This window comes from Zootoca vivipara, chromosome 1, assembly GCF_965207765.1.
Source record: "Zootoca vivipara chromosome 1, rZooViv2.hap1.1, whole genome shotgun sequence".
NCBI classification, from domain to species: domain Eukaryota; kingdom Metazoa; phylum Chordata; class Lepidosauria; order Squamata; family Lacertidae; genus Zootoca; species Zootoca vivipara.
Genome location: NC_142582.1, coordinates 88,691,434 through 88,717,390, shown reverse-complemented (window position 1 = coordinate 88,717,390; position 25,957 = coordinate 88,691,434). Strand labels below are relative to the sequence as shown.

Below are 25,957 nucleotides of genomic sequence, written 5' to 3'. Positions count from 1 at the left end.
CACTTTCCCAACTTCAAAAAGTCTCATTCTTTCTAAAAGCAGATTTGTTGCACAAGGGGAACAGAGCAAACCTAAAGTTCTGGCAGGTGTTTGGATGCCTCGTGATGGCCTGGAGGCATCCCAAGTCTGAACACATTTTGGAAGTGGTGCTAAAATGGATGTTTTTGCTGGCTGGTGGGGCAAATTCACAGCATTTTAATTCAATAAAATGGTATTGTCTTATTGTAGTCTCTTGTCTGCTTTGTTGCCCACTGGGGCCAGGCTCTCTTTAAAATGTTCCGAAGCTCCAAACATTCCCCCTGCAAGGTGAGCAATGGCTCTATTTTCAGTCCTAAAGTAAATATAGCAGTAGTCTACTTAGCATGTGAATAAGGGTAGCTATGTTCTTTAAACTCATCTGTAGGGTTGCATGGACAGATAAGGCCATGTTCAACGTTGCAGTTGGGAAAGGATGAGTTTAAACGTCTCATGGCAAAGAAATCCCAAGGTCCTGCAATGCACCTTATTTGCTTCTGCAAATGTGGCAATGGCAAGACCAAAACCTCCCCCAACTCCTACCTTCTCTTTTCCATGTACTCCACCTTGTGGATGCAAAGTTAACTGCAGGCAAGGAAGCCAAGTGCGGGGGAGATTAATACAACTGTGTTAAGATGCAATCGGTCAGTCAAAATTAAAAGGAAAAACATTAAAAGGATACATTTTATTTTATCTTATGCCAGGAGAAGTTCATTGGCTTTAGGTTTTGACTGGCAACACAAGAACAAAAAAAAATATTACCTGCTCAATACATTTTGGCTCACTCAAAACCAAAGTTCCTTTCCCGTTTGGTTTTGAGTGGGAAAGCGGCTTGCTCATTTTTCAGTGACGGCAATGAGAACTCGCGGGGCAACTTCATTGCAAATTGTCCTTGAAATAGGGAGCTGAAGGCACAGCCAGCCCAATGCATTTTGGCACCCGAGGAAGGCCACAAAAACGACACTTCCCTGCCAGGGAAGAGTTACATCAGGAAGAAGTTGGGGGGGGGGAATAAAGATCGACACCAGGAACAAGGGTGGGAGGAGACCAGCAGTGCCTCCTATTGGCCAAGAGACCACTATAAATGGTCTGGGAGACAGCAGAGGCGTAGCACGGTCAGGTGGTACCCGGTGTGGAACATTTTCTTGTTAAAACACCCCCCTCCCCATCAACAGCTCGGGGTAGGCTTGGGAGTCGCGGGCAGGCCCCCCCCCTTAGCAATGACACCGGGGGCCGTCCACCCCCCCTCCTACACCTCTGGGAGACAGATCTGCGCTCCAAGGAGCACAGCACAATTCCCATTGCCACTGCAGCAGCAGCAGCAAGCGATGCATTCCTTGGATCTGCTGCTCCTGAGGATCCTGCCGCCTGAGCCAGTCCTCACTTTGTCTCATGGGTGGGCTGGCCCTGGCTGAAGGGGCTGCATAGAGAGGTTTGAAATAAAAGCGAACATTCAGCATTCCTCAGCTCCTGTGCTCTACAACACTACTGCTGTCTAGGACTGTGGCCTCTATTTGCAGTAACCAGCATTACTCTGGGTTAGCATCTTAAGCCAATGGTTGCATGAAACTAGGGACAAATAAACCACTTTCTTACTTTTGCATGCATTTTCTCTATAACCCACCCCATCCTCCCATTAATATGCATTTTTTAAAATTAACACAAAAATCACATAATTTTTATACGCATTTCTCAACAAAATGGGTTGCCCTTTCTCTTCCAGCTCTTCCCCCTCCGTATTTTATCCTTTCAACAACCTTGTGTGGTAGGCTAAGCCAGGCATCTCCAAACTTCGGCCCTCCAGATGTTTTGGACTACAATTCCCACTTTCCCTGACCACTGGTCCTGTTAGCTAGGGATCATGGGAGTTGTAGGCCAAAACATCTGAAGGACCGCAGTTTGGGGATACCTTGGCTAGGCTGAGGGACACTGATTAGCCCAAGGCTACCTAGTGAGCTTCATGGGTGAGTGAGGATTCAAACCCAGGTCTCCCAGGTGTAGTCCAACACTCTAACCATTATACCACACCGGCACTCCTCCATTTCTGCTACACATCTTGGAAGTTTCCCGGGGGGTTACAAATGATTGGTTAGTGCAGGTTCACTATGCAGCATCGCACAAAATTTTAATGTGCCCTACAAATACGTTGCTGCTCAATAAGCTAACATTAAAACCATTTTATGCATAACTGTAGCAAATTCAAAAATTATTGCACAAATTAGTTAGAAATGGAGATGTATTATTTTAAAATACTGAAATTCCTCATTAAAGAACTTTAAGATGTATTTTTTTAAAAATAGAAAAACCGTATGAGGATGCCTCTTTAGGAATGGTAACATTAGGAGTTGGGGAAATCACTATGAGATGGTTCCACTCCCATCTTTAAGGGCAATTTTAGAAAGAAACATTTAGGAGATAGCTTGGTTGGCTACAGCATGGTGCTGGCAATGCCAAGGTTGCAGGTTCAATCCCTGTAAAGGACAGCTGCATATTCCTGCATTGCATGGAGATGGACTAGATGATCCTCAGGGCCCCTTCCAATTCTTCAGCCCCATGGGAGTTACCAAACAACCAAAGTCTATGTCCATGGAATGAACATTTAACACAGGGGTTGCTAACACTGTTAGCCCAAGAGCTACACTTGGTATTGGCCACCCTTCTGGGAACTGTGCACTAGTGTGAAACGTGACCAGAATAAAAGTGCACACACAACTTCTTCCAGATGCCTCTTGTTGGAAGTAGGAAATTCAACAGCAAATGGGCTTTAACAGTAGCACCCTGGCTATGAAACATCAAAGTTGTGATTTTTTGGGTACCAGGCAAAAATGTTTGCTTATGCATGATTTTCCATTTCTTAGAAGTCCATTTCATAGGTTTCATTGTATTTTTGTTATGAATGAGTGTACCCCACCCTGAAATCCAAAAAGAGGGGTATAATCTTTTAAAAATAAATAAAGATTTGTATTCAAGGAGAAAGATGAAATACAAGCACAATTTGAAATGAAATATGTGTCAGAAAAGCTACACACACACACGAAGTACAAGAGACCTACTAAACCTCTACAGCAAGACTATTCACATGAAATAAGGCAAACTCCTTTTAGCAATGCAGCTAATAAAAATTTTAATATAATAAAAACATTTTTTAAAATGTTCACAAAGTGGAGGGGAAAAAAATCAAAAATAAGGCAGCCATCCATGGAATGATTTCATGTGTACAAATGATTTGGAAAAAAGATTAAAATTACACTTTTGTACACAGAATCCGGTATATAGCTGTGCCCACAGTCTGAGCTGCTCAGAAACATAACCAAAGCACAGAAAAGCTGATTTCCTTTTGAAGTAGACATTCAATTTTCAAATGTCTCTGTAAGCACACGCACCCACCCAAGTCTCCTGTGGTTCATCATAAAGAGCATAACACAACAGTACATACACAGGTTCAGGTTTTCCCCATTTGAATACAGATGGCTACAAATGCAAGCTTGCTCTGAGTGTCTGAGTTGTTGAGCCCTCTGAGCAGCTGAATTTTCCCCCCTGCTGTTTCAAATTATAATTTTCAGTTATTCTGAGAAGTTTTCTTCCACAATTTGGAGATTCGGTGTTCCCTTGATATGTCTGTTCTGCTGTCCTGTTAGCTGTTATAAAACAAGTTTAACTCAGGCAAGAGATCGTCCCTGTTTTGTGAATGATAGCAGAATAGCCAATTAAATGACCAAACAATGTTGCACAGATAGAGCTCATCTTAAACTGATTTCCACTTAAACTGATTTCCACTTTCAACTCAGTCCAAAACTGACATGAATAATGGAAGTACATGAATTTTTAAGTAGTTACAAATAATAAATCCCTTTATCCTCAGCAGTCTATGGCTCCCAGGAGTCTACTGTGAAGCCTAGATTGGAATTTGTATTTTACTACTAAGAACTAAGAGCAGAACTAGACTACAAAGCCCTCATTTCAAGTGAAGATTGAAATAAATCCACATTTACCATGACCAATCTGGAAGATTCTTTAAAGTTAGGATTCCAACAGATACAAGAGATGAAACATCTGGTTGTCGTTAATGTAAAGATTCCCCTTTTTTGTTACCTACTTTTCTTGTGGTAGTTAGCAAATGAAGCAACTAGACACCCTCATCACCAGAGTGGAAAATCAGGTTGCTTCTGGCAACATTTTAACCTCACAAGATCTTGACACACTGCCTCTATGACTTGTCGCTCTTAAATTGACGCATACAGTATAATTCTAGTGTGAGAGGTATACAGTATAACTCTAGATCCTATCTCAAATGCTCTAGATGCAGCCCTATAAATCAAGGACAGAAGTCCAATGAAGGCATCCTACCAGTGGCATAATGGGCCAAAAGTTCATGAACAGGGATGGCAGAATTGGCAGGCCTTGTTTTCATAAATACGAAGTGATCCAATATAGGCAGGTACTGGCCACTTTCCAAAATGTAACGAGCAGCTAAAGGCAACTCTGGCCAACAGCAGGATTTTCAAGATACCAGCATCACAACGCTGACTCTCAAATAATAAATATACTAGGAAAAATTATTTTAAGTGCGGTTCAATTCCCATTCCTACACCCATTGCTTCTATGTCTAGATAGTTTGCCGTTTACCCACAAGTTCCCATTTTTGCGGTTTCCCTCTCTGCCAGCTCAGGAACAGCTTTCTCATCATCTTCCCCATCACAGTAGGCCAAATCGAGCCTTTAATTATACTTGTGCCCAACTTACCTTTGGTCATCAACGATGAAGATATGGCATGCACATCTTCGTTCACATATCAGGTGTCAGTACCTTTTCTTTGTTACAAGATTTAAGAGTAATTCTATTTTCAACATAGAGAAGAGTTTCTTCTTCAAAAAAGACTCTTGATCAGTACAAAAGCATTTTTACTTTTAAAAGCAGGCCTATATAACCTGTGTTGCACAAAGCCCAGCAGCTGTGGGTTCTTACAGCCCCAGGTAGGCAAAGAACAACAACAGGTGTTTTATTCAAGCTTCTAATGGTGTAGCCGGGTAGGCTACACCCGGTAGAATGGATTACACTGGGGAGGCCTGCTGAGATCTTTTAAATTAGATCAATAATAAGCCTTCAGAAAATACGATACATATAATATTGATTCTTTGTGGATTTTTCACTTAGGTCCCTGGTGAAATTTTGACCTTGACTGCCACTGCAAGAATCACCCATTAAAACAAAACCTTCATGAGGAATCATACCAGTATTCTGTGCCAAACAACTACAGGATGTGAAGAAGGCATGGAAGAGATCAGAACTGTAAGAGCTACTGGGCTGTGAAAAGATGGGAAAACATTTGTCACGTAGAATAACCAGTGCTACAAAAAACTGCTAATTCATCTTCTTGCTTTGTGTGTGTGTGGTTTTTAAGGTAAAATGACCATTAACTGAAGAACAATAGAAGTGAAGGTTTCAAATTGAAGTAAAAATTGTGCACCAAGAATGTACATATACTTTCAGATATTTTAGGTTTCTCCCTATGGCTCTTACAGTTTCTTTCACAATGAAGTTAAGTTTATAGGCCAAAAGGAAGGATCTTCTCCATGGAAAGGCACCGCATTTCAGAATTGCAGTTACACTCAATGTTGATTGAAATATTTCATATTCAAATATTTCAGAATCAGATTTCAGAAAGAAAAGGAGGCTCAATTCAGACAGGCTCACAATTTGGGATGTTTCTTGTTTGTAATAACAGGAAATGTTAAGGTCCTTGCTTCTGTATAGGTAAATGCTTTGGGCACCCTTCACTCTTAATGAACAGTGCTTACCTTAGTCTATTTTAGCAGAATAAGCCTTTGTATGTGTGCTCAGTGTCCATTTCAATAAGCACATACCCCTCTGCGCTCAGAACCACCTAACTTTCAGCCCAATGTGACTCCTTGATTCTACCATATTGATGATAACACTCAAGGGACACAATAGATGTGCTTCCTAGTAATGCAATATAAATATCATATCAAGCTGTTTAACTTGTATATATCTTTTCTAGGACTTTATCTCGTTGATGTTTCTTCACCAGATGCGTCTCCCAAGATAGTTATGCCATGATTATCACATGAAAAATCTTGGAGGTGAAAACTAGTCCCAGATGTCAGAAGGAAGCATCCAATGTCAAGAGGTCAGCTGTGAATGCTGACATATAGAATACTTTTGATTATGCTTTCATGATGAGCCACAAAGTCCTTCCCAAATCATCTCCATAGAATCTCTAAGTTCCAACTTCCCTGAGAATAGGGCAGGAAGTCATAATTAAAACATCTTCAGAAAAGGGAAGTTATGCAGAATTTATATCCGGCTGTCGAGAATATCATCTCCTATGCTAACAAGCTTTCCCAGAAATCCTCCTTTGCTTCTCTCAGACTCCTTAAAACAGATGGGGTGGTTCACAGGGTAAGAGAGACAATGATAAAAGGGCAGCTTGACACACCAGATTGCTGCTCACATCAGAGACTGAGGAGAAGATTGCTGCACTTCAGACCTTTAATGCTGGTGTCCAATGGACAGAATCAGAGGAATCAGGCAGCCCAGAACTAATGCTGCCACCTCCAGGCGACTGAGTCCTTTGCCTCCAGCAGAGTCAGGTTTGTGGCTATGTCCCATTCCGCCCACTTCAGGGAGAACGTGAACTGTGGCAACATATAGAAAAGTTCCAGCAGAGAAAAGCATGGCGACTCCAGTGGCATTGACTTCTGAAAGTGCTTGTTTGCTGCTCTGTAAAAGAAGAGGGTGGCAAGGGAGAGAAAACACAGAGTTGATCTGTCTTTAATAATGCTTGTAACTTATTCCACGGAAGAAGTCAACTCTGAAGAAATGTTAATGTTGACCTAAAAGGATTTCTCCAATCAAAAAACCAAACTACATTTACAGCTCTCTTCCCTCATTGTCCCCTAAAGATTATTACCTTTAATGCACATGCACTAGTCATTGCAAAAACAGAATGCGTACAGATTATTCACATAATATTGATTATGAAATCATAATTTACCCCCTGTAAGGGTGGTGGACCCACTCAGATGGCCTGCACTCAGAGACTGATGGAAACTGATGTGCTCCTGAATGCTCTGGGGGATTTTCCAGTGGAGAAAGCTAACGATTCTTGATCTCGCTATGGAACTGTGCAATGAAACGTGGGGTTGACACAATCATTCCCATGCGTCCTTTCTAGCGTTGTGGAGCCCAGGCAGCCCTTTCGTATTCTGAGAAGCTCCAGGCTACAGAACAAGTTGGATGAAGATCAGAGTGCAAATGGCCCAAGCCCTGCTGTGAAGTTGACCAAACACATAATTATGCCTACCATGTGGCAGTGCGGGCTGCAAAAAACGTAGCAGCTCATTTTGCAGCTTGCATTGCATCCTCTTGCAGTCGGTAGCAGTTATTTTGGACAGTCTGGAAGTTACTGACTCCCTGGGGTGGGAGGGACCTCTTTCAAAGACCAACTGTGACTAACTGGTTGCACACTTTGAGGATAGTGTTGCTTGACTTTGAAGTGATCTTTATTCTGCACTTGTTCCACTCCTCTCAAACACTTCAGTATACGGAACTAGTGCTGTTACAGGTGCCACATACTACCTCTTCTGTATTTAGTGTGGCAGCACATACACTTTGGGACTGACTCCCTGCCTACTGACACCAGGCAGGCTAGCCCTTTTTTCAGCTTCTGCTAAAATATTTTTGTACAAACAGCCTACCCAGATACGTCATATACAGGTAAAACTCGGAAAATTAGAATATAGTCGAAAAGGGCATTTATTTCAGTAATGCAACTTAAAAGGTGAAACCAATATATGAGATAGATGCATGACATGCAAAGCAAGATATGTCAAGCCTTTATTTGTTGTAATTGCAATTATTTGTCATTAGGCGGGTCAAATATAAATGGAATGTAATTAATGAAATGTAATAGCGATGTTTATTTTTGTATCATTGTAATTATTTGTTTTATTACTGTGGAATTTCCAAAAGAAATCATTTGTAAAAATTAAAAGAAAAATAAAAAATAATAAGTTGCATTACTGAAATAAATGCACTTTTCAATGATATTCTAATTTTCCGAGTTTCACCTGTATATAGTAGGTTGATGTGTGTTTTAACTGGTTTTTAGTTTACTGTTGATTTTATTTTGTTCAATGTTTTGAATAGTTGTTTTTACCGACAAGTTTATTGCTTTATTATCTTTGTCAACCACTTTGAGGTTTAAACAAAATAAAAAAATTCCTTCCAGCAGCACCTTAAAGACCAACTAAGATTTTTATTTTGGTATGAGCTTTCGTGTGCATGCACACTTCTTCAGATACAAACTTTGAGGTTTGTTTGCTTGTTTGTTTTACAATCAAGCAATGTATAAATTTTATGAAATAAATAGCCAAACAATGGTTTTCATTCAAAGCATGTCTGCATAAGGAACCATTAACCAAGTTGGATCCAGACATGCTCAGTGGGTAAAGGGCTCCTGCCAGTTGCAGAAGGGACTCTAAGCCTGTGGAGGTGCCTGCTGGGGGGTAGGGGCAGTTAATTTCTACCCAATTACCATTTCCCATACAGTTCTAGGCGGCTATCCTGTCATGAATGGCATGTTTTGAATGAGCCACAAGATTGGCTGAAGACCACCACCCAAATTGGATGCTGTTAATAAACTATTTCCGAACTGTGTTGATCAAAGAGGTAATGGGATGTTCAGGTTTTGGCAAAAAGTACCATACCTGCAAGGAAGCATGAAAGGCCAGCCATGCAATGCTAGTTACAAACAATGAGTATCGTATCATGCCAGAAGTTACAGAAGATGAAGTATTGCAATGTGCCAAGAACATGCTAAGGACTGCCAGGAAATGTCACTCAGGAATATGAGATTCAGATGCACAGCGAGAAGAGCATATCAGATTAGACCGTCTCAAACTAAGCTGTGTGCCAGACTGGGATCCTGAAGTCTGTCACCCATAACTCTTACTAGAACTTGATCACTTCTAGTGAAGAGAGGGGTGAGTGTGTATGCATTTGTGTGTGTGTGTGTGTGTGTGTGTGTGTGTGTGTGAGACTGAGTGCATGTTTCCTCAACTTGTTATACATTATGTTTGTTAATCAATACACCAATGTTATAGAACAATTCCAATACGTATTGGTTGTCTGACTGCTTACTAGCCCTCTCACTAGAGCTTACTGAATCTCATTTATGCTAAACAGATAAAAGAACCTAGTTTATTCTTAACCCTCCCCCCAAAAAATCAACTTTTCAGGAGGCAAAAAGGAAAGGAGGAATCAGCAGAAATTGTTTCCACTCTACCTTTCTCCACAAGGGCACCCCCTTCAATCCATAGAAGATCCTTTATGTTTTTAGTTACTGTGCAATTGTCTAGCTGCAGTCTTTAAAAAATACCATTCATGCAGAAATACGGCTATTCTTTCAGCTGTAAGACTAACTGGATGGTAGTGTGTTAAGTGGCTCACAAATAAAAGTGACAAAAGGAGTAGATAGAGCACTTCTGAAGAGGTGATTAAACACTGGCCGTGTACCTCAGCTATAATCAGTATTCTGGCAAGTTAGACCTGAAATATTTACCTGGCTTAGTCCCAAGTAAGTCACCATTGACAGAACTGGGGCTGCAAGTGCAAAAACCAGCAAGTGCTTCCTGATTCGATTCCGTTCAAGACCAGCGTGCATTAGAAAGGAAACAAGACCAAAAGCAGCTGGTGCCTACAAGAGAAAAAACAGTCAACAAAACTCTTACATACAAATACAAAAGAAGGTGACACCCCTCTTTCTGTTCATGTGAAATGAAATGTTCAGCTAGCCACACTGCTCCTAGCCTGTAGCCATGCTGTGTGTGGTTTCCTCTGCATTTATGGTTATTCTGAGCATGAGGTGTACTACAAGTGGCTCATTTTTACTTATTAGATTTACAAACTGCCTTTCAAAAAGCATTCTATTAGCACTTCACAGCTCAAAGGTTTGCATAATCATCAAAATCACATTAACTAGGCTATAAATGGTCTTTTCCACCTTCATTTTTATATTTATTAACTTCAAAGCAGTATCAATCACGAGTTTCTGCTGGAAAATGCACTTCTATTCCTAACTTACTAACAAGGAAGTTTCACTATGTGACCTGGAGTACAGAGGGGAAATTCTCAACTCATAGATTTAGAACCTTTTAGCATGACATCCCTTTTCTGCTTTTTAAAATAAGCTAAAATTACTCTTTCCTCACAGGGAAAGGACTCCGATTTCAACCTTATATCACTCCTTTCCCATCCTAGGCTATCAGAAAGCTGTCAGATACCACACACTTAACTGCATATATTTACTACTAGGATGCAATATATAATTGTATGCAAACTAAAGAAAAATTAAGAAAATGTGTGGATGTCTTAAGACACACATTTTATTGAATCAAAATTTATACAACCAAAGAGAATTTCTGTTACAATTTCAAATCCCTAACAACTGATAGTGAAATATGTAGATTACTGCATTGCGTTATACATGGGGCTGCCTCTGAAAATGGTTCAGAAATTTCAGCTGGTGCAGAATTCAGTGGCCAGGTTGCTCTCCGGGACAAGATAGCTTCAGCATATAATGCCAATCCTGGTCTGATTGCACTAGCTGGCAATTAGTTTCTGAGCCCAATTCAAAGTGCTGGTTTTGAAGTAAAACCTTAAATGGCTCAGGACTGCAGTACCTCAAGGACCATTTCTTGCCATATGATCAGATCTGGACCATGTGCTCATCATCTGAGGCCTCCTCCATGAGAGGACCAGAGGGCAGCAAAATGAGAACGGGCCCTTTCTGTGGTGGCTCTGTTTGTAGGATGCTCTCCCCAGGGAGGAGGAGGAGTTTGGATTCGATATCCCACTTTATCACAACCCTAAGGAGTCTCAAAGCGGCTAACATTCTCCTTTCCCTTCCTCCCCCACAACAAACACTCTGTGAGGTGAGTGGGGCTGAGAGACTTCAGAAGTGTGACTAGCCCAAGATCACCCAGCAGCTGTATGTGGATGAGCGGGGACGCGAACCCGGTTCACCAGATTACGAGTCCACTGTTCCTAACCACTACACCACACTGGCACCACAAGGGAGGCTTGCCTGGTGTCTTCATTACCTATCTTTAGACACCAGGCAAAAACAACTTTTCTCCCAGGCCTTTGGCTAATGAGCCAGTCTATGGCCTTTTAAACTGTGGCAGGTATTGTTTTTGTTTGTTACTATCTTACACATTTTTGTGCTGTAAACTGCCCTGTGAGGCTCAGATGAAAGGTGCTATAGAACTATAATAAATCTAACAAGCAAACAAGAAATATGTAAAGGTTTGAGACTCAAAACTTACCTTATGTAACATAATCGCAACAAACACTATTAGCTGGACACTGGTCTGAGATGTGGAAGCAGCTGCACCCAAGGCAACACCATCAGCTTAATGAGGATGGAAAAAAACAAACCACACAAAAGTGAACTCACCCACTGATCGAAGGCTTACTGAGACAAATTTACACAAGGAACAAGCGTACCAACACACCTCTTATTCCACTCCAGAGACCTGAATCAGAAGCTTCCCCCACCCCTCAGAAAAAAAACTTAAATTAAAAGCAAATGTGATGCTTCTTGCTTATGCACTGAATTGCATGTACCCATTAGGTACATCTCCTTGAGCTTCATGACAGTCTTCTCTCTCCCTTCTCTTATCCAATACAAGATAATGTTTAGTTAGCCTGGAGCTGGTTATAGCAAGCATGATACAAAGGACTAATTACTAGTGTCACATTTAGCAAAGCAACCCTAATTCTAACCCAGGTGACTTGACAATATATTAAGGTCTTTGGCATTATGCAGAAATGAAAAACAGTAACCTACCTGCAGCATGAACAACTAGCCCCAGTGTGGTAGTAATTTTGGAATTGCCCGGCCTTGCTGCTTCTGGGTCTGAAATAATTAAGGAATCTTAAGCAAATAAGATACAAATACCGGTAAGTAGGAAGAGAAGCCTAAAGAAAAATGTTACAGGAATTAAGGCACAACTTTTCAACTGATAACCAAACAACAACTTCTTAAAAGGTCACCTGTTTCTTTATTTCAGATTATGTTTAGAATTAAGGGAAGGTAGAATATTCCAAAAAGCTTTGAGAGACATTAAACTTTAGTTTTCTTAGTTTTCCTATTGCCCATTCTCTTCCTGTTTTTATGTGATGGGTCTGTTTGCTGCAGCTGGCCCTGGATATATATTAATTGCTGCTTGTTGTTTCTAGTATTTTACCTATGGCTATTTAAATCAATTTTCTGTGTTTCATTGGACTGTTTCATATACTTTTTGTTATTTGTTTGTTTAGCATAGACATTTTCTGAAAAGTGGGATATCAATTTATTAAAATAAATAAAATACCAGTAACTGCATTTTCACCGATTGCTATTATTTCCTGAATTAAGACTGCACTTACCCAGTACTTTAAAACTGAGCTGTCATACCGTGTGCTTTTTTGTTTAACTGTAAAAATCTGGAACATTGTGAAACATTTTCTTTACATTAGTGAGTGTTTAACAAATTGTTTTACTTCAGAGTGAATACCAGAATATTCATTCAGTTACTTGAATATTTCAAGGCCCTCGTCATTTATTCTGGTTATGTGTCCATAAAAGTTAAGACTTACCATCTGTAGCATGGACATGAGAGCTGCCAATCTGATCTACCAGAAGCATAAAGACAAACCCAAGGACCAGGGAAACACCAATATAAGCATGTAGCCTTGAATGGTCATGGCTGTGGACTTGGTCATGTACTACAAGCACATCTGCTGCTTTTTCTGATTCAACCATCTTTTGAGTCTCGCTAGCTGGGTGGTGCTTTGCTAGAAGAAACAAAAACAGGACAGTCTGGAGTTAGAAGCCTCAAACATTCCATTCCCAACTCATTTTTAATTGTCAAAGTTGCTAAACAATTAGTTGCCCTAGTAGTCCCAAAGCACTCCTTCCTGCTTTTGGAAATAGAGTATTGCAATGATAACCAAATTCTCTCTAGCATATGAGGTAATCAGGATAGCCATGTGGTGTTCTTTATATCCCAGGAAGAGATTACTATATGCCCAGGGAGCCTCTCTCAACCTTGGGTTTCCAGGTGTTGTTGGATTACAACTCCCATCTTCCCTAACCACTGGCTCTGCTAGCTAGGGATGATGGGAGTTGTAGTCCAACAACATCTGGGGACCCAAGGTTGAAAAAGGCTGCCCCAGGATGACACCAGCATGGTTCAGTCATCTGCCTCCCCAGCTCTCTGAGCTGCATCACCTTTTCCAGATGGAAAGTGTTATTAAATGGAAAGAGGAGACAGTTAAGGAGACAAAGAACAAAGAAGACAGTGAATATATTCTTATTAACCCTTATTTGCAGGGTGGATATATCTGTTTCCAAACCATTAACAATTGGAAAGTGAAGCATTCATCTAAGGTAAAGGTAGTCCTATAACCCTATTAGCGGAATGCCAAAAACTTTATTAGGATAATTTCTTTATTAGGCCAACTCAAATGTCACAAGATGGTGTGCAAGGTTTTGAGTTCTCCAGATGGCTTGGGCGGGGGTTGGTGAGGCTGGCTGATGGTAAAACCATCTGTGTCTATATCTGGTAGGAGTCTAAAAATGGGATGTGGAAGACAGCAGACATTCAAAATACTCTTTTATGTGTAACACAGGCTTCAGGTTGCACCAAGGCACTTTAGGAAAGCAGGACACATAATGCTCAACTCCTCATCTCTGAAAATACAAACACCAGCTGTTACATAGTTCTGTCTCCATCCTTAGACAAAACACACAGGTTCCTTGGAATAAAGAGAAATTATGCAGTCTTTATGCTAGCAAAGGTAAAGATTTTTAGGTGGATTTAAGATCCTCTTGCTCTGCTTTGGGATCCTGCTGTTGTACAGCTAAGCTATGGTTTAATGCGAATGAGCAGCATGGTGATGCACACTGCTCAAACATTCTCCACAAATGAAACAAGCCAGATGCTGGCTTGTCCTGTTATCCAAACCCAACTTGTGGTTTGTTCCTCCCCTTTCCACAACAAATTATAAGAGCAGCTTCAGATGAGACAAGCCAGAATCTGGCTCGTTTCATCTTCTGCATGGCAGGAGGGAGCAGCTCCAAAGGAATTCTTGAGAAGGGTGCAGCAGCATGATGCTAGTTTACATTAAACCATAGTTTGTTTAAAATTATGATTTAAATGAGATGTGCAAAGAAGGCTGGTTCTCTCAGCCTAACACCTTAATCTTATGGTTGTAAGTTGTTTTAAATTGTTGTTATTATTGTTTCCTGTCCTGGGATCTTAAGGTGAACGGCAGGTTAAAAAAAAAAAGCAGCAGCAGCAATAACATCATACTACGTGGTACAGTCTTCTCAAAGGAAGGGAATGGTAGGATTAAAATCTAATAAGCACATAGAACTGTCCGGAATTTTACCTATTTTTCACATTATAATCTTTGAATCCCCATGGTCTATCACAAGCTGCTTTTGAAAGCCCCCTCCATTTCAAAAACCGACTGCCATGTGGCAAGGGTGCTGTTAGTCAAGAAAAACAAATCAAAATTCTTCCTTGGGCTCACAGAAGTAAGTTTCAAAGTTGTCCGGATCCCGATTATGATCTTTAATCTATTTTGGATCTTTAATTAAGATGGAAATAGAAAGCTTAAAATTGTTCTACAACTGTTATAATTCAAAATACCTCATGGTCTATAAGACCACAACTTGGGACTGCAAACAAACTAAACATTTCTCTTCTATAGTAACCATTGCTAGAATCTTAGAGTTGAAAGGGATACCAAGGGTCATCTAGTCCAACCCCTGCAATGCAGGAATCTCAGCTAAAGCATCCATGACAGATGGCCATCCAACCTCTGTTTAAAACCCTCCAAGGAAGGAGAGTCCACAACCTCCCGAGGGAGACTGTTCCACTACTGAACTGCTCTTACTATCAGAAAGTTTTTTCAAATGTTTAGTCGGAATCTCCTTTCTTGCAACTTGAGTCCTACCCTCCAGAGGAGAAAACAAGCATGCTCCCTCCTCCATGTGACAGCCCTTAAGATATTTGAAGATGGCTATCATATCTCCTCTCAGTCTCCTCTTCTCCAGGCTAAACATACCCAGCTCCTTCAAACACTCTTCATGAGGCTTAGTTTCAAGATCCTTGGTTGCCCTCCTCTGCACACGTTCCAGCTTGTCAACATAGTTTTTACACTGTGGAGCCCAGAACTGTACACAGTATTCCAGGTGTGGTCTGACTAAGGCAGAACACAGTGGTAGTATTACTGGACACTACACTTCTGTTGATGCAGCCTAGAATAGCATTAGCTTCTTTTACTGCTGCATCACACTGTTGACTTGTGGTCCACCAAGACCCTAGATCCTTTTCACATGTTCTGCTAGTAAGCCAGATGTCCCCCCCCCCCCATCCTATATTTGTGCAGCTGGTTCTTCCTGCCTAAGTGCAGAACCTTACATTTGTCCCAATCTGTTAAGGTCATTTTAAATTCTGATGCTGTCTTCTGCGGCATTAGCTACCCTTTCCAGTTTGGTGTCATCTGCAAATTTGATGAGCATTCCCTCAATTCCTTCATCCAAGTTGTTTATAAAGATGTTGAACAACGTCCCAGGACAGAACCCTGCGGCACCCCATTTGTCACTTTTTCCCAGGATGACAAGGAACCATTAATGAGTACTCTTTGGGTTCGGTCAGTCAACCAGCTACTAGTGCACCTAACAGTTACTTCGTTTAACCCACATACTCTGCACCAGAATAATAGTGTTGTTTTCTCACCCTCCAAGATATCTTCATAAAGTGCATGTACTCCTTCAGGCACAATAACAGCCAAGGCAGTTCCACAAAGAAGTCCAGCACCAAGGACTGTGACCAGCTTCAACCTTTCCTGCAAATAAAATTCAGAATGAATATTTCATAAGAACCAAAATTATGACACACAAATATTTTTTATATAAATATTGTTTGCTCAAATATACACCTGAGCTCTTGATATTAGAATTGGGAGAAGGGAACAGAAACTTGTTTTTGTGCTAACCAGATGTGGCACTTCAAGCGTCTTGCCTGCCCACTGCCAACCCCAACCTTAAACTCTGGAGCTGGAGAATGAGTCTGGGGCTTTTTTGTGATGGACAGTGGTGGCACTTTACACACCTTACCACAAAAATGGCTACCCCAACTTTTGTCTGTAGCTTGGAGCAGGATAGGAGCAGGATGGATCATTGCAATGTGCCTTCTGAAACACAGTACAATTGCAGTGTCACTTCTTGCCAGCTCTAAGCTAGAAAGCAAGGGTGGGCCTCCTCTCATTGCTTTTTACATTGGCAAAACAGGAAAACAAAAATGCAAATAACTGCTTTAAAAAGATACGGTACAATGAATAGTGCAATTTTGAATACATGTATCTGAACTGGCATTTGGACTGATTCACACAGATATCTACAGAAACCCTACAAATCTCCAAAATCTAATGTGGGCATACACTGCAGGAACAGTCAATCAAGAGGTCTCTGGACCACATACACATAACAAATGTGCAGTGCTTTAAAAAAAAACATTTTTAGCATTTCCAATATGAGCACCACTTAATATTAATGTATCACACCGCCCTGGCTTGCTTAAACAAGTTGGTAGAAGGGCTCCTTCTGTTTGCATAAGGGACTGGGATCCAGAGGAGGCTTCCAGCAGTGGAATTAGGAACTGAACAAACCAGGCTTTTATTTAACCAGCCATGTAGAAAATTGTAATATCATCTTCCAAATACATACCGTAGCTCCTCAGCCACTGTGGCCCTAAGGTACACCCAAGATTTCTGGGAAAACTTGCAATAAGCTGAAAAGGTGCTATTCACTACAAAAGTTGCACAACTAAGGAAGCTGCCTACTCCAACTACTTGTTCTAAACCAGCAATATTTTCAAATTACTTGTTATAGTTCAGTACTTTACAGCCAATTCTTCCACTCAGAAAAAAATAATAGTACAGTAAAAAGTATCCAAAAGCAACCCTGCCATTAATGTTTCACACAGTACAGTAGTTGCCGCATATTATAGAAATATTTTCTAATACAGTGATATTTAGCATATATGCTTCCTTTAAATATGCTTTAAATATGCTGCCATTTCTGAAGAAATGAAAGCCCATGTAAGAACTTAAGTACTGTCTTTAATACATGAAACATTGGGTGTTTGTTTGTCTTGTACATTTAACCTTTGGCATCAAATTTCTCACACACACACCCCAAAAAACACATGGACGCTTCAAAAAGTATCTTTCAGGAAGTTTTTATCACAACACAACCCTAGTGCTATGTATGCATTTATTTTTTACATATAATATCAGAAGAATCAGAGATACTCTGTCAAATGGACCAATGTGAGGCAACAGGTAGAGATTATGGGGGGAAGTTTCCTTGTTCGAGTTTGAGTTACCAGTAAAGGGCAATAACGAAGTGATAAAAATATATCAACATTTTTGGTATAAAGAATATTGAGTTCTCAATAATTTGGATCTCACAATAAATTTCTGCAAGCTATACAAACCAAGCCAAACAAAACAAATGTTAAAGCTACTTACCTTTACCAACATTTGCCGCCACCACACACACACACACACTTAGCAGAGGGATTTAAAGATCAGAGGGAACTTAGTCAATTAAAAATTACAGTTAATCACAGAGAGAACTCAAAACGCTGCTTTTGCTTTTTTAAAACCTCCAGTTTTTGCCACCTCTTCTTTCCCTAGTCATGGCAGGGCACGGAAATCGTGACGTGTGGATCAGAGGTAGCTGGGACGTGTACCCTATTTCAAAAAGTGGGCTAAGTTTGCAAGTTAGGCTTCCGTTTACCCATAGCATTTATTAAGTTGCTTTCTCTCAACGTTTCTCATTTAGTGCCTCACTCTTTTTGAAAAAGCAGACGGTTCTGTCTGTCTGTCTCTCTCACACACACATACACCGGACGAGCTCGCTACTGCGCTTTTCCCTTGCAGTTACGCGGGAGCCTCCTCCTTACCTCGGAAAAGTTCACCGCTAAAGGGATTATCCCGGCCACGTAGCAGCCAACCAGCATAGCCAGAGAGAGCAAACTGATCGACAAGAAGTCATCCATGGCCGGCTTCTGCTCCTCGGCCGAGCTGTTCGCAGGGGCTCCGACTCACGAGAGGATTCGCCTTCCCGGCTGCGGAAGGGGAGCCAGCCTCAGGGGCCGCATTAAGCAGCGAGCGGGACAGCGGCGCCTCCTCCCGCGCCCGGAACAGGCCGAGACCCCGCGAGACACCTGCGCGCCTGGGACTTCGGAAATTCCCCCAAAGGCCCCGTCCGCCCCAAGCGCCCGCTGCCTCCGCGGAGAGGCTCGGAGGCCCTGAACCAGCCCCCGGAGAGAGGCTGCCTCCCGTCCCTCGGACCCGCAGCTCGAAGGACAGGCGCCTTTGCGGTGCAAGCGGGCAGGCAGGCAGGCCGGCTCCCGTCACGCAGCTCTCAACGCAGAGCGAGAAAGCTACGAGGGAGCCCGGGAAACGGCCTGTGCCTCAGCCTCCCGCCACCATCCCTGCCGCCAGCATATGCCCGGCTCCCTCAGCTGTTGCCATGAAGGCCAAGTGGCACCTCCTCACTAGACTTCCTCTTCCCTCACTCGACTTCCGGGACACTTGGCAGTTGAAAGGAGGCCCGTTGACCAAGCAGCGCTGTATTTGACTCCCTTGTCTCCCCTGCCCAATTTTAAGATGGCGGAGAAAGCGTGGAGATCTGGCCACTGTAACGGGCGGCCATGCGTTGTTGTTGTTTTTTGCCAGGAATGAGACGGCCGAGGTTTTTGCTTATTACGGAACGAGCGAGCCCTCACTAAAGATGGCCGCTTTCTGAGTTCTTGCAAAACTTCCGTCTCCCTCGCGGAGAGGACGGACGGGGAGCCACAGTCTCGCGAGACTTTCGTTATGTACCCGAACGAGAGGCGAGATCTTGTCTATGGCACTATGAAGGTGCTGGTGGGTGTGAGGGTGTAGTAGTGCTTCCGGTGGTCGCGGTGCATTGTGGTCGAGAAGACGTTGAGAGTTTTGTGCTTCGCGCCTGAGCCGAACGGAACGAGTCGCCATGGTGAGTTAAGGCAGAGAAGCTGCCGTCTCGTCTCCATCAGGCGGGAGCGCGAAAGGGTTTGCTTGGAGAGCGTGGAGGAGAGGGAGGCGTTCCGCATGGCGTCCCCCGGCGCGCTCATCCCATGCTTTGGGCCTAAAATGGCCTTCGCCCCGCAGTAAGGTCCGTTAGCCGGCTGCTGGGCTGCCGCCATATGAAGTGACTGCTTTCTCTTGAAGGCTCCCGTAGCATCTCAGGAAGAACAGGAACAGCCACAGTTGACCCCCACCCACCCACCCCCAAAAGTTGCTCAAACAAATTCGAGCTAATAATGCATAAAGGCGTCCTTTGCTTTCCATTATGCGCTTGGGATGAGCCTCGAGTTGGTGCGTGGAGATAGTAGTGCATGATATGGAGTTCTCAATTTTTTTTTTTACTTTGGCGTGCTTTCTATGATAAAAAGCAAACTCAAAAAAGCGGGAAAATAAGGCTATGAATCACAACAAACAACCCTAACAGCAATCCTAACAACAAAGTAAAAAGAAGCAGCGGTGTTAAAAAAAATAGCTCTATAAAAACCATATCAATGTCAGCAGAGTTCTAAAAGTATATTTTGAGTGAGTTTTAGCTGATGACAAAGGTCACTTTGTGCTCACATAAATTTCAAACACCAGCTTCAAGCTTGTCTCACCCGTATTTCTTTTTATGAGAGGGTGTCTTTCTCCCACCTAACCCTTCTCCCCAAGATCACACAGATGTCACTGCTGTGGTGGATGAGAATGGAAGCTCACACTGAGATAAGTCTCTCTTTAAGTTGTATCATTTGAGGGTACAACTTTTTACTGTTTACTGATAAACTCCTTGAACAACTGAGAAAAAACAAGCATGCTAGGGAGAATGCAAAGCCAGAACACTAATCCCTGTATGGGGGGGCTTGTTTCCCCCTTTGTTGTGTGAAGGAGCATTTGATCACATGAGCAGAGTCCCTACTTACAGTCTCAAGTGCCTGGGTGTGATGATAGAAGGTTCTGTTCCATTGCTGATCTTCAGGCAGAAACACCCCACCCACACGCAGCAGTAGCCGCAACAGAGCCTTTCAGGGGCATATAAGAGACATGAACTTTCAGGTTCCTATTTTCTCCAAATGTGCCCACAAACTAACTGCAAAACTGCACCAGTCCTGGAGCTGGTGTAATGTATTCTCTCTTTCCCCGCCCCCATTGTTGTAAAGGAGAGAAACCTGCAGGAAGAAAAATAGCCCTCCTCTCCAGCTTCCATACAAAAAAGTTCTTTGCACATAAACAGATCATCTCTTTTTTTTCCCCGTCCCCCTTTTTAAAGATAATTCAATTCTATGTAAATGTTTGCTTTCTTTTTATAGTCTCACACAATTTTGCTTGTTCAACCTACCAAACGACCAGAAGGCAGGACTTATGCTGATTATGAATCTGTGAATGAATGCATGGAAGGTAAGTACCACTGCTCTAGGTGGAAAGCCAAACAAGTACCTGCTTAGATCCTTAGGTTGGGCCAGTTCAATCATTTACTGTGTGGGGCAGAAGGAATCCCAACCCAGTAAAAGCCTTGGGCTCTTGCATTATCATGGGGATACAGTAATTACTTGCCTAAGTTGTATTTGAAGAATTTTACCGAATTATGAAGACATTTTAATGCATTATTGGTAGGCTTATCCACATAAACCAAAGTCTACCTTTTTTCAAGCTGTTGTGATAGCCTATTTCCACACTGATCCCCTTTTCCCTATGTTTCTTGACATCTAAGAACTTTAGCAAGCTGGAACCTTAAATGTTTCTAATATAAGTCCTGAATATTGTCTTAGGAGTCTGTAAAATGTATGAAGAGCATCTGAAGAGAATGAATCCTAACAGCCCTTCAATTACATATGATATTAGCCAGTTATTTGATTTCATTGATGACTTGGCGGACCTCAGCTGCCTTGTGTAAGTATTTTATAGCTTATTATTTGTAAAGATACACATGTATTCTGAAGTATGCATATTTACAGTGGGATTTTATGTTCCTCAACAGCTCTGCAAGCTGTTAGCTATGGCAACATGGTTCTATGGTAGCAGCTCAAATCCTGTCTGATTTATTGAATGAAGGCAACATATTTTTCAAAACCATACAGAGGGCTTGCATCATATACAATGGTACCTCTGGTTACGAACTTAATTCGTTCTGAATTAACCTGAAACTGTTCTTAACCTGAGGTACCACTTTGGCTAATGGGGCCTCCCGCTGCTGCTGCAGCATGATTTCTGTTCTCATCCTGAAGCAAAGTTCTTAACCCGAGGTACTATTTCTGGGTTAGCGGAGTCTGTAACCTGAAGCGTCTCTAACCTGAAGTGTCTGTAACCCGAGGCACCACTGTATGGGGCAAATTTAAAAACCATTTTCAGTTGCAGTCCCAATGAAATCGGTTGGAATGCAGCAGTACAAATGGTCTATGGTAGGGAAGGGGAACTTTTGGCCTGAGAGGCCATTTTCCCCAAACAACATCTGCCCACCCATTTGCTGACATAACGTGATGTCAGCTGATTGGCAGGAGAACAAGGTTTAATCTTGCATCAGTGGCGCACCGTGTTCTTAGCAGAGGACAGGATTGTGTAGCCAAGGCAGCAGAATTTAATCACTGCTCATCACCTGTTTGGGGGATGGGGGCTAAAGCCCTTTGCAAAAGTGCTCTTTGAAGCAAGCTGCCAGGCAAGCATGGAACCCGATCATTGCTAAGTCCAAGTTGGTGCAGCAATTTACTTCCCCCTGCCTTCTCACCAGTCAACACAAGCAGAGCTATGGGTGTAGTGGTGGCTACATTAAGCAACCCTGCTCCTTAGCTGGGGTTTGGATTGCAGCCTTAGTTTGATTTCATTCTTATTTCAGCATAACTCGGAAAAAAATATAGATAAAATATTAAGAGAAATAATAATAAACACTGTAATGATGGAATCTGTGACTCTTCTGTAGAATTCGAGATTATACTAATACATCGGTAGTGTATTGCATTGTGTGAAAGTAGCATTTCTTAGCCTGATTTCTTTTATTTCTAGCTGATGCTCCATCTAGAGGATTCGAGAAGTGTTTCTCAAACTTGGGTCTGCAGCTGTTCTTGGACTACAACTCTCATCGTCCCTGACCACTGGTCCTGCTAACTAGGGATGATGGGCATTGTAGTCCAATGACAGTTGCAGACCCAAGTTTGAGAAATACAGTGGTACATCGCAAGACTAATGCCTCGCACAACGGAAAACTCGCAAGACGAAAGCGTTTTGCGATGTTTTAGGTGACTCGCAAGATGAAGTTTTCTATGGCCGTGCTTCGCAAGACGATTTTTTTTTGCGGTTTTGGGATTTTTCCCCCACAGCAAACCACACTTCGCAAGACGAAATTATCGCAAGATGAAGCGACTCGCGGAACGAATTACTTTCGTCTTGCAAGGCACCACTGTACTGCTAGTTCAAAGCTATATAATACTTTAAAAGAGGAATCAGTGTATAAACATTCTTGCTGCTATATTCTGAATGAATTGAAGTTCCCAAACAGTCTTCAAGGGTCACCCTATGTATAACAAGCCTTGATAACATGAGAGTCTGGATAACTTTTTCAAGGCTATTGCTGTCCAGGAGGTGCCATACACAAGCCCGGGCTAGTGAAAAGATCCTGTGGAATCCAACCACACAAATGCCATGGAACTAAATTAGGAGCTGTGTGCCCTATTTCTGAAAGATAATTCCAAAGGTGGTGTGACTGATATCAAAGGTTTTCAACCAGTGTGTCATGGCACCCTGGGGTGCCTTGAATGATGGCCAGAGGTGCTGCAGACAACATTGGCCTCTGTCCCTCTTTCTTTTCCTCCCTCCTCTGATGCCCTCTCGCTTTGCTGCCTCCCAAAGACTTGCACAGCTGTTATTGCAGCAGCCCTGGCTACAAGCTTCACTCTGGGAGGTATCACTCTTTGGGTTGGCAGGGGGTGGGGAGGCAGCTCAAAGACCAGGGATGGCAGCAACAACTGCTTGGGGGACTCAAGGAGAGGGGAGAGGAGCTGAGGCTAAGGGAACACTCCACAAGGGAAGGTGTTTGAAAAAGCGTGAGAGGCTGCCAACTCTGCAAACAAGGGGTGACCTAACTGGACTCCTGAGCTCCACAGGGGTGCCGCAGAAAGAAGGTCAAGGGAACCGTGAATTCAAAAAGGTTGAAAACCTCTTGTTTGATCAACTGGTGTCTGGAGTTGCATGGCTACTGCTTGTTAAAGCTCATTGCCTGAAAATGGGAGTTGTGCCACTAACTGCTATTTATTGTAATCCTCTGGGTTTAGGACAGGTATTTTACAGTGTAGTGTTGCAACTTCCTTCTTTGTGGCCAGGGTATCTCCTTTTTGAACCCAACCAGATGTACAGTCTTATGTTCAGGCTGAGGCTGAGGTGGTGAAACATGAAGGGTATGGGTATAGGAAAAAAATGTTAGGCCGCATCCCTGCTTGCCTGTATGAGCGTATTAGATCAGAAGTATTAATCAGTTAACATAGTTGTTCATATTTATTTAGATTTTATAAAGCCACCAGAGGGCATACTTTGAGCATAAAATATATTGGGGGTTTTTAGCTGTAGAAAATATATTGGGGTTTTTTAGCTGTAGAGGTCTAGATGGTGGTTCTGCTACCGCCCCTTCCATGGCATACTATCAATGACAAAACCATACAGACATGCTGATGGCACACAACTGAGTTCAGCACAGCCGGACATTTATAGACCTGCTTATTAGCTTGCAGTTATTATACCTTTCATTAAGTTGAGATGCAGAGTTGGTACAGGCTTGAGATTAATATTTGGCTGAAACTTCGTTACTAGTGCTGTGTTAATGGTAACCACTGAAGGCATTGTTCCAGCATCACAAGATAAATTGCATTTGGAAGCAAGTGGAGACGATTTTGGGCCGGGCTTATGGAAGCAAGCTCTTACAAATATATAAATGCCTCCAAGACACACATCAGACTTTCTCTGTGACCCTAGACATTATCACCCTTCATTTTTAGAATTGCAGGGGTCTTTATATTCTGCTTGGAAAATGGTATCCTGATAATAGGTATCTCTTCCACTTAGAAATCTCTGGTTCATTCTAGAAGAGAGACCATGGCTTCGCTCTCATTTTTTACCTGCTAACTTTGGCTTAGCCTCACATACTGTATTCTTTATTCACAAATACTCTGGTTCAGCAAATGGGACATGGCTGAGGTACCCTTACCATCTGTATAGGGCAAATGTGAGCTCTGTAGCAGCGGGCATTGATGGGCAACGGGTGTGTGTGGAGACCCCTGCTGGGTTGAAACTATTGAATTTTGATTCCTGGCAGATACTGTTCTAGCATCCTTCTGTTGTATAAGCTGCTGTTTGAAAACTTGTGAGGTTGAGGCTGATTGCTTTTGTGACATTTAAGAAATGCATGATGAACGATATTAACTGACCTGTTCTTTTTCCCTTCCCAGTTATCGTGCTGATACTCAGACATACCAGCCATACAATAAAGACTGGATAAAGGAGAAGATCTATGTCCTTCTCCGCAGACAAGCTCAACAAGCAAGCAAATAGACACCATGGTTAAGGGGTTTTGAGGGAAGGGTTTTGACAACAGGTGTGTACAGCGTTCTGTAGTGAAAGTTTTGTATTGTAGTCCTCCTGTTCATTCTTGTTAGCCTGTATCTGAGACAAAATCTGTTAGAATTCCAAGGGACTTTCTCAGTTTAAAAGAAGAAGAAAGGATATGCCTTCCGCAAGTCTTTTAGTTTAATTGTCTTTGCTTAAACAGTTCTACTTTTGTTCCTCACTCCCAGGATTGTTCAATTCTGCTTTACCACAGTCGCTGTATGTACTCCCCTTTGGGGGTTTTTTCCATTGTTATTTCTTGGAGGCAGTCACGGTGAAGAATAAAATAAATACTCTTTAGATAAATGTGTTGAGTGGTGGCTTCATAAGCCATGTAAGTTAAATATAGCCATCTTATGGAACTAACAACTTGAAGCTCGAATACTGATTGGCACATGAAAGATTTTGAGCTGCTGCAATCATGATATGACAACATGCAAATATAAGTCTTGGACCCTTGGTTTGGTGCTTTGACCAGGCCTTGGTTTCCTGCCAGTTATTGTTTCAACATTTACATGGTTTGGGGGTAGAGCTTTATCAATTGCTGAAATTGAATATTGTGAACTTCCTATAAGCATCAGTTTGGCCACAAAGTAAAACAAGTTGCTAGACTTGACAATTCTATTCTCACACTGGTGGTGAGATCCGAGGCCTATCTGCTCTGAGGCATTCTTTGTTGGGTTCAGGGCAGCCATTCCCAATTCAAAGATATAAAGCAACTTTTAAAATAAACCATTCCTTGATACTCTGTCTCTAAGTACTGTACTTGTCCGTGTATAAGACTGGTTATTTTTATTTAAAAATCATGCTAGATGGGTGGTGTTGATTGGCTTAACAACTCTGGGCAGTCCTCCGCAAAAAAGCTCAACAACTCTGTGCCATCTCCACACATACACCCATTTTCTTAAATTTGAGTCCCCAAAAATAGGGGTTGTCTTATCATGGGGGCACACAGAAAAGTACAGTACTTAACTTTTTAGTTGGAATAGAACTTGCACGTGTTTGGTTGGCTTTCAAGATGGCAGTCGGGTACATCTCTACTTCCTGATTCCCACAGCTATGTATTGCCCTAACAGCACTGGAAATACTAGTACAAATATTTTATCTCCCACCTTTTATTTCTGGATACCAAATGCATCTCTTTTAAGAAACTTTGTTCCAATAGTTTCCAGCCCACACACTG

At 42.1% G+C, this 25,957-nt stretch overlaps 2 protein-coding genes across 2 annotated transcripts; one reads left to right on the top strand and one right to left on the bottom strand.

Annotated features, from left to right (window-relative positions):
- Positions 1–3,122: 3,122 nt before the first annotated feature.
- Positions 3,123–18,993, bottom strand: SLC39A9 (solute carrier family 39 member 9). The gene is made up of 7 exons (XM_035113512.3): positions 18,063–18,993; positions 15,831–15,939; positions 12,679–12,876; positions 11,888–11,956; positions 11,364–11,449; positions 9,599–9,733; positions 3,123–6,756 (listed from the first exon to the last, which is right to left on the bottom strand). The coding sequence occupies exons 1-7, from the start codon at positions 18,156–18,158 to the stop codon at positions 6,526–6,528; spliced, it is 924 nt and encodes a 307-aa protein (XP_034969403.1). The 5' UTR covers positions 18,159–18,993; the 3' UTR covers positions 3,123–6,525.
- An 89-nt stretch (positions 18,994–19,082) lies between these two features.
- Positions 19,083–25,080, top strand: ERH (ERH mRNA splicing and mitosis factor). The gene is made up of 4 exons (XM_035113524.3): positions 19,083–19,141; positions 20,499–20,586; positions 20,958–21,078; positions 24,618–25,080. Exons 1-4 carry the CDS (start codon positions 19,139–19,141, stop codon positions 24,718–24,720), a joined length of 315 nt encoding a protein of 104 aa, XP_034969415.1. The 5' UTR covers positions 19,083–19,138; the 3' UTR covers positions 24,721–25,080.
- The last annotated feature ends 877 nt before the right edge of the window (positions 25,081–25,957 follow it).

Excerpts from the sequence above, each read along its gene's own strand:
- SLC39A9 (XM_035113512.3), bottom strand. The coding sequence starts at position 18,158 with ATGGATGACTTCTTGTCGATCAGTTTGCTCTCTCTGGCTATGCTGGTT. Across the intron at positions 12,877-15,830 it reads TTATGAAGATATCTTGGAGG|CAAAGCACCACCCAGCTAGC; the intron begins GTGAGAAAACAA and ends TGTTTCTTCTAG. Across the intron at positions 11,957-12,678 it reads TCATGTCCATGCTACAGATG|ACCCAGAAGCAGCAAGGCCG; the intron begins GTAAGTCTTAAC and ends TAATTATTTCAG.
- ERH (XM_035113524.3), top strand. Across the intron at positions 20,587-20,957 it reads TGTGAATGAATGCATGGAAG|GAGTCTGTAAAATGTATGAA; the intron begins GTAAGTACCACT and ends ATATTGTCTTAG. Across the intron at positions 21,079-24,617 it reads GCGGACCTCAGCTGCCTTGT|TTATCGTGCTGATACTCAGA; the intron begins GTAAGTATTTTA and ends TTCCCTTCCCAG.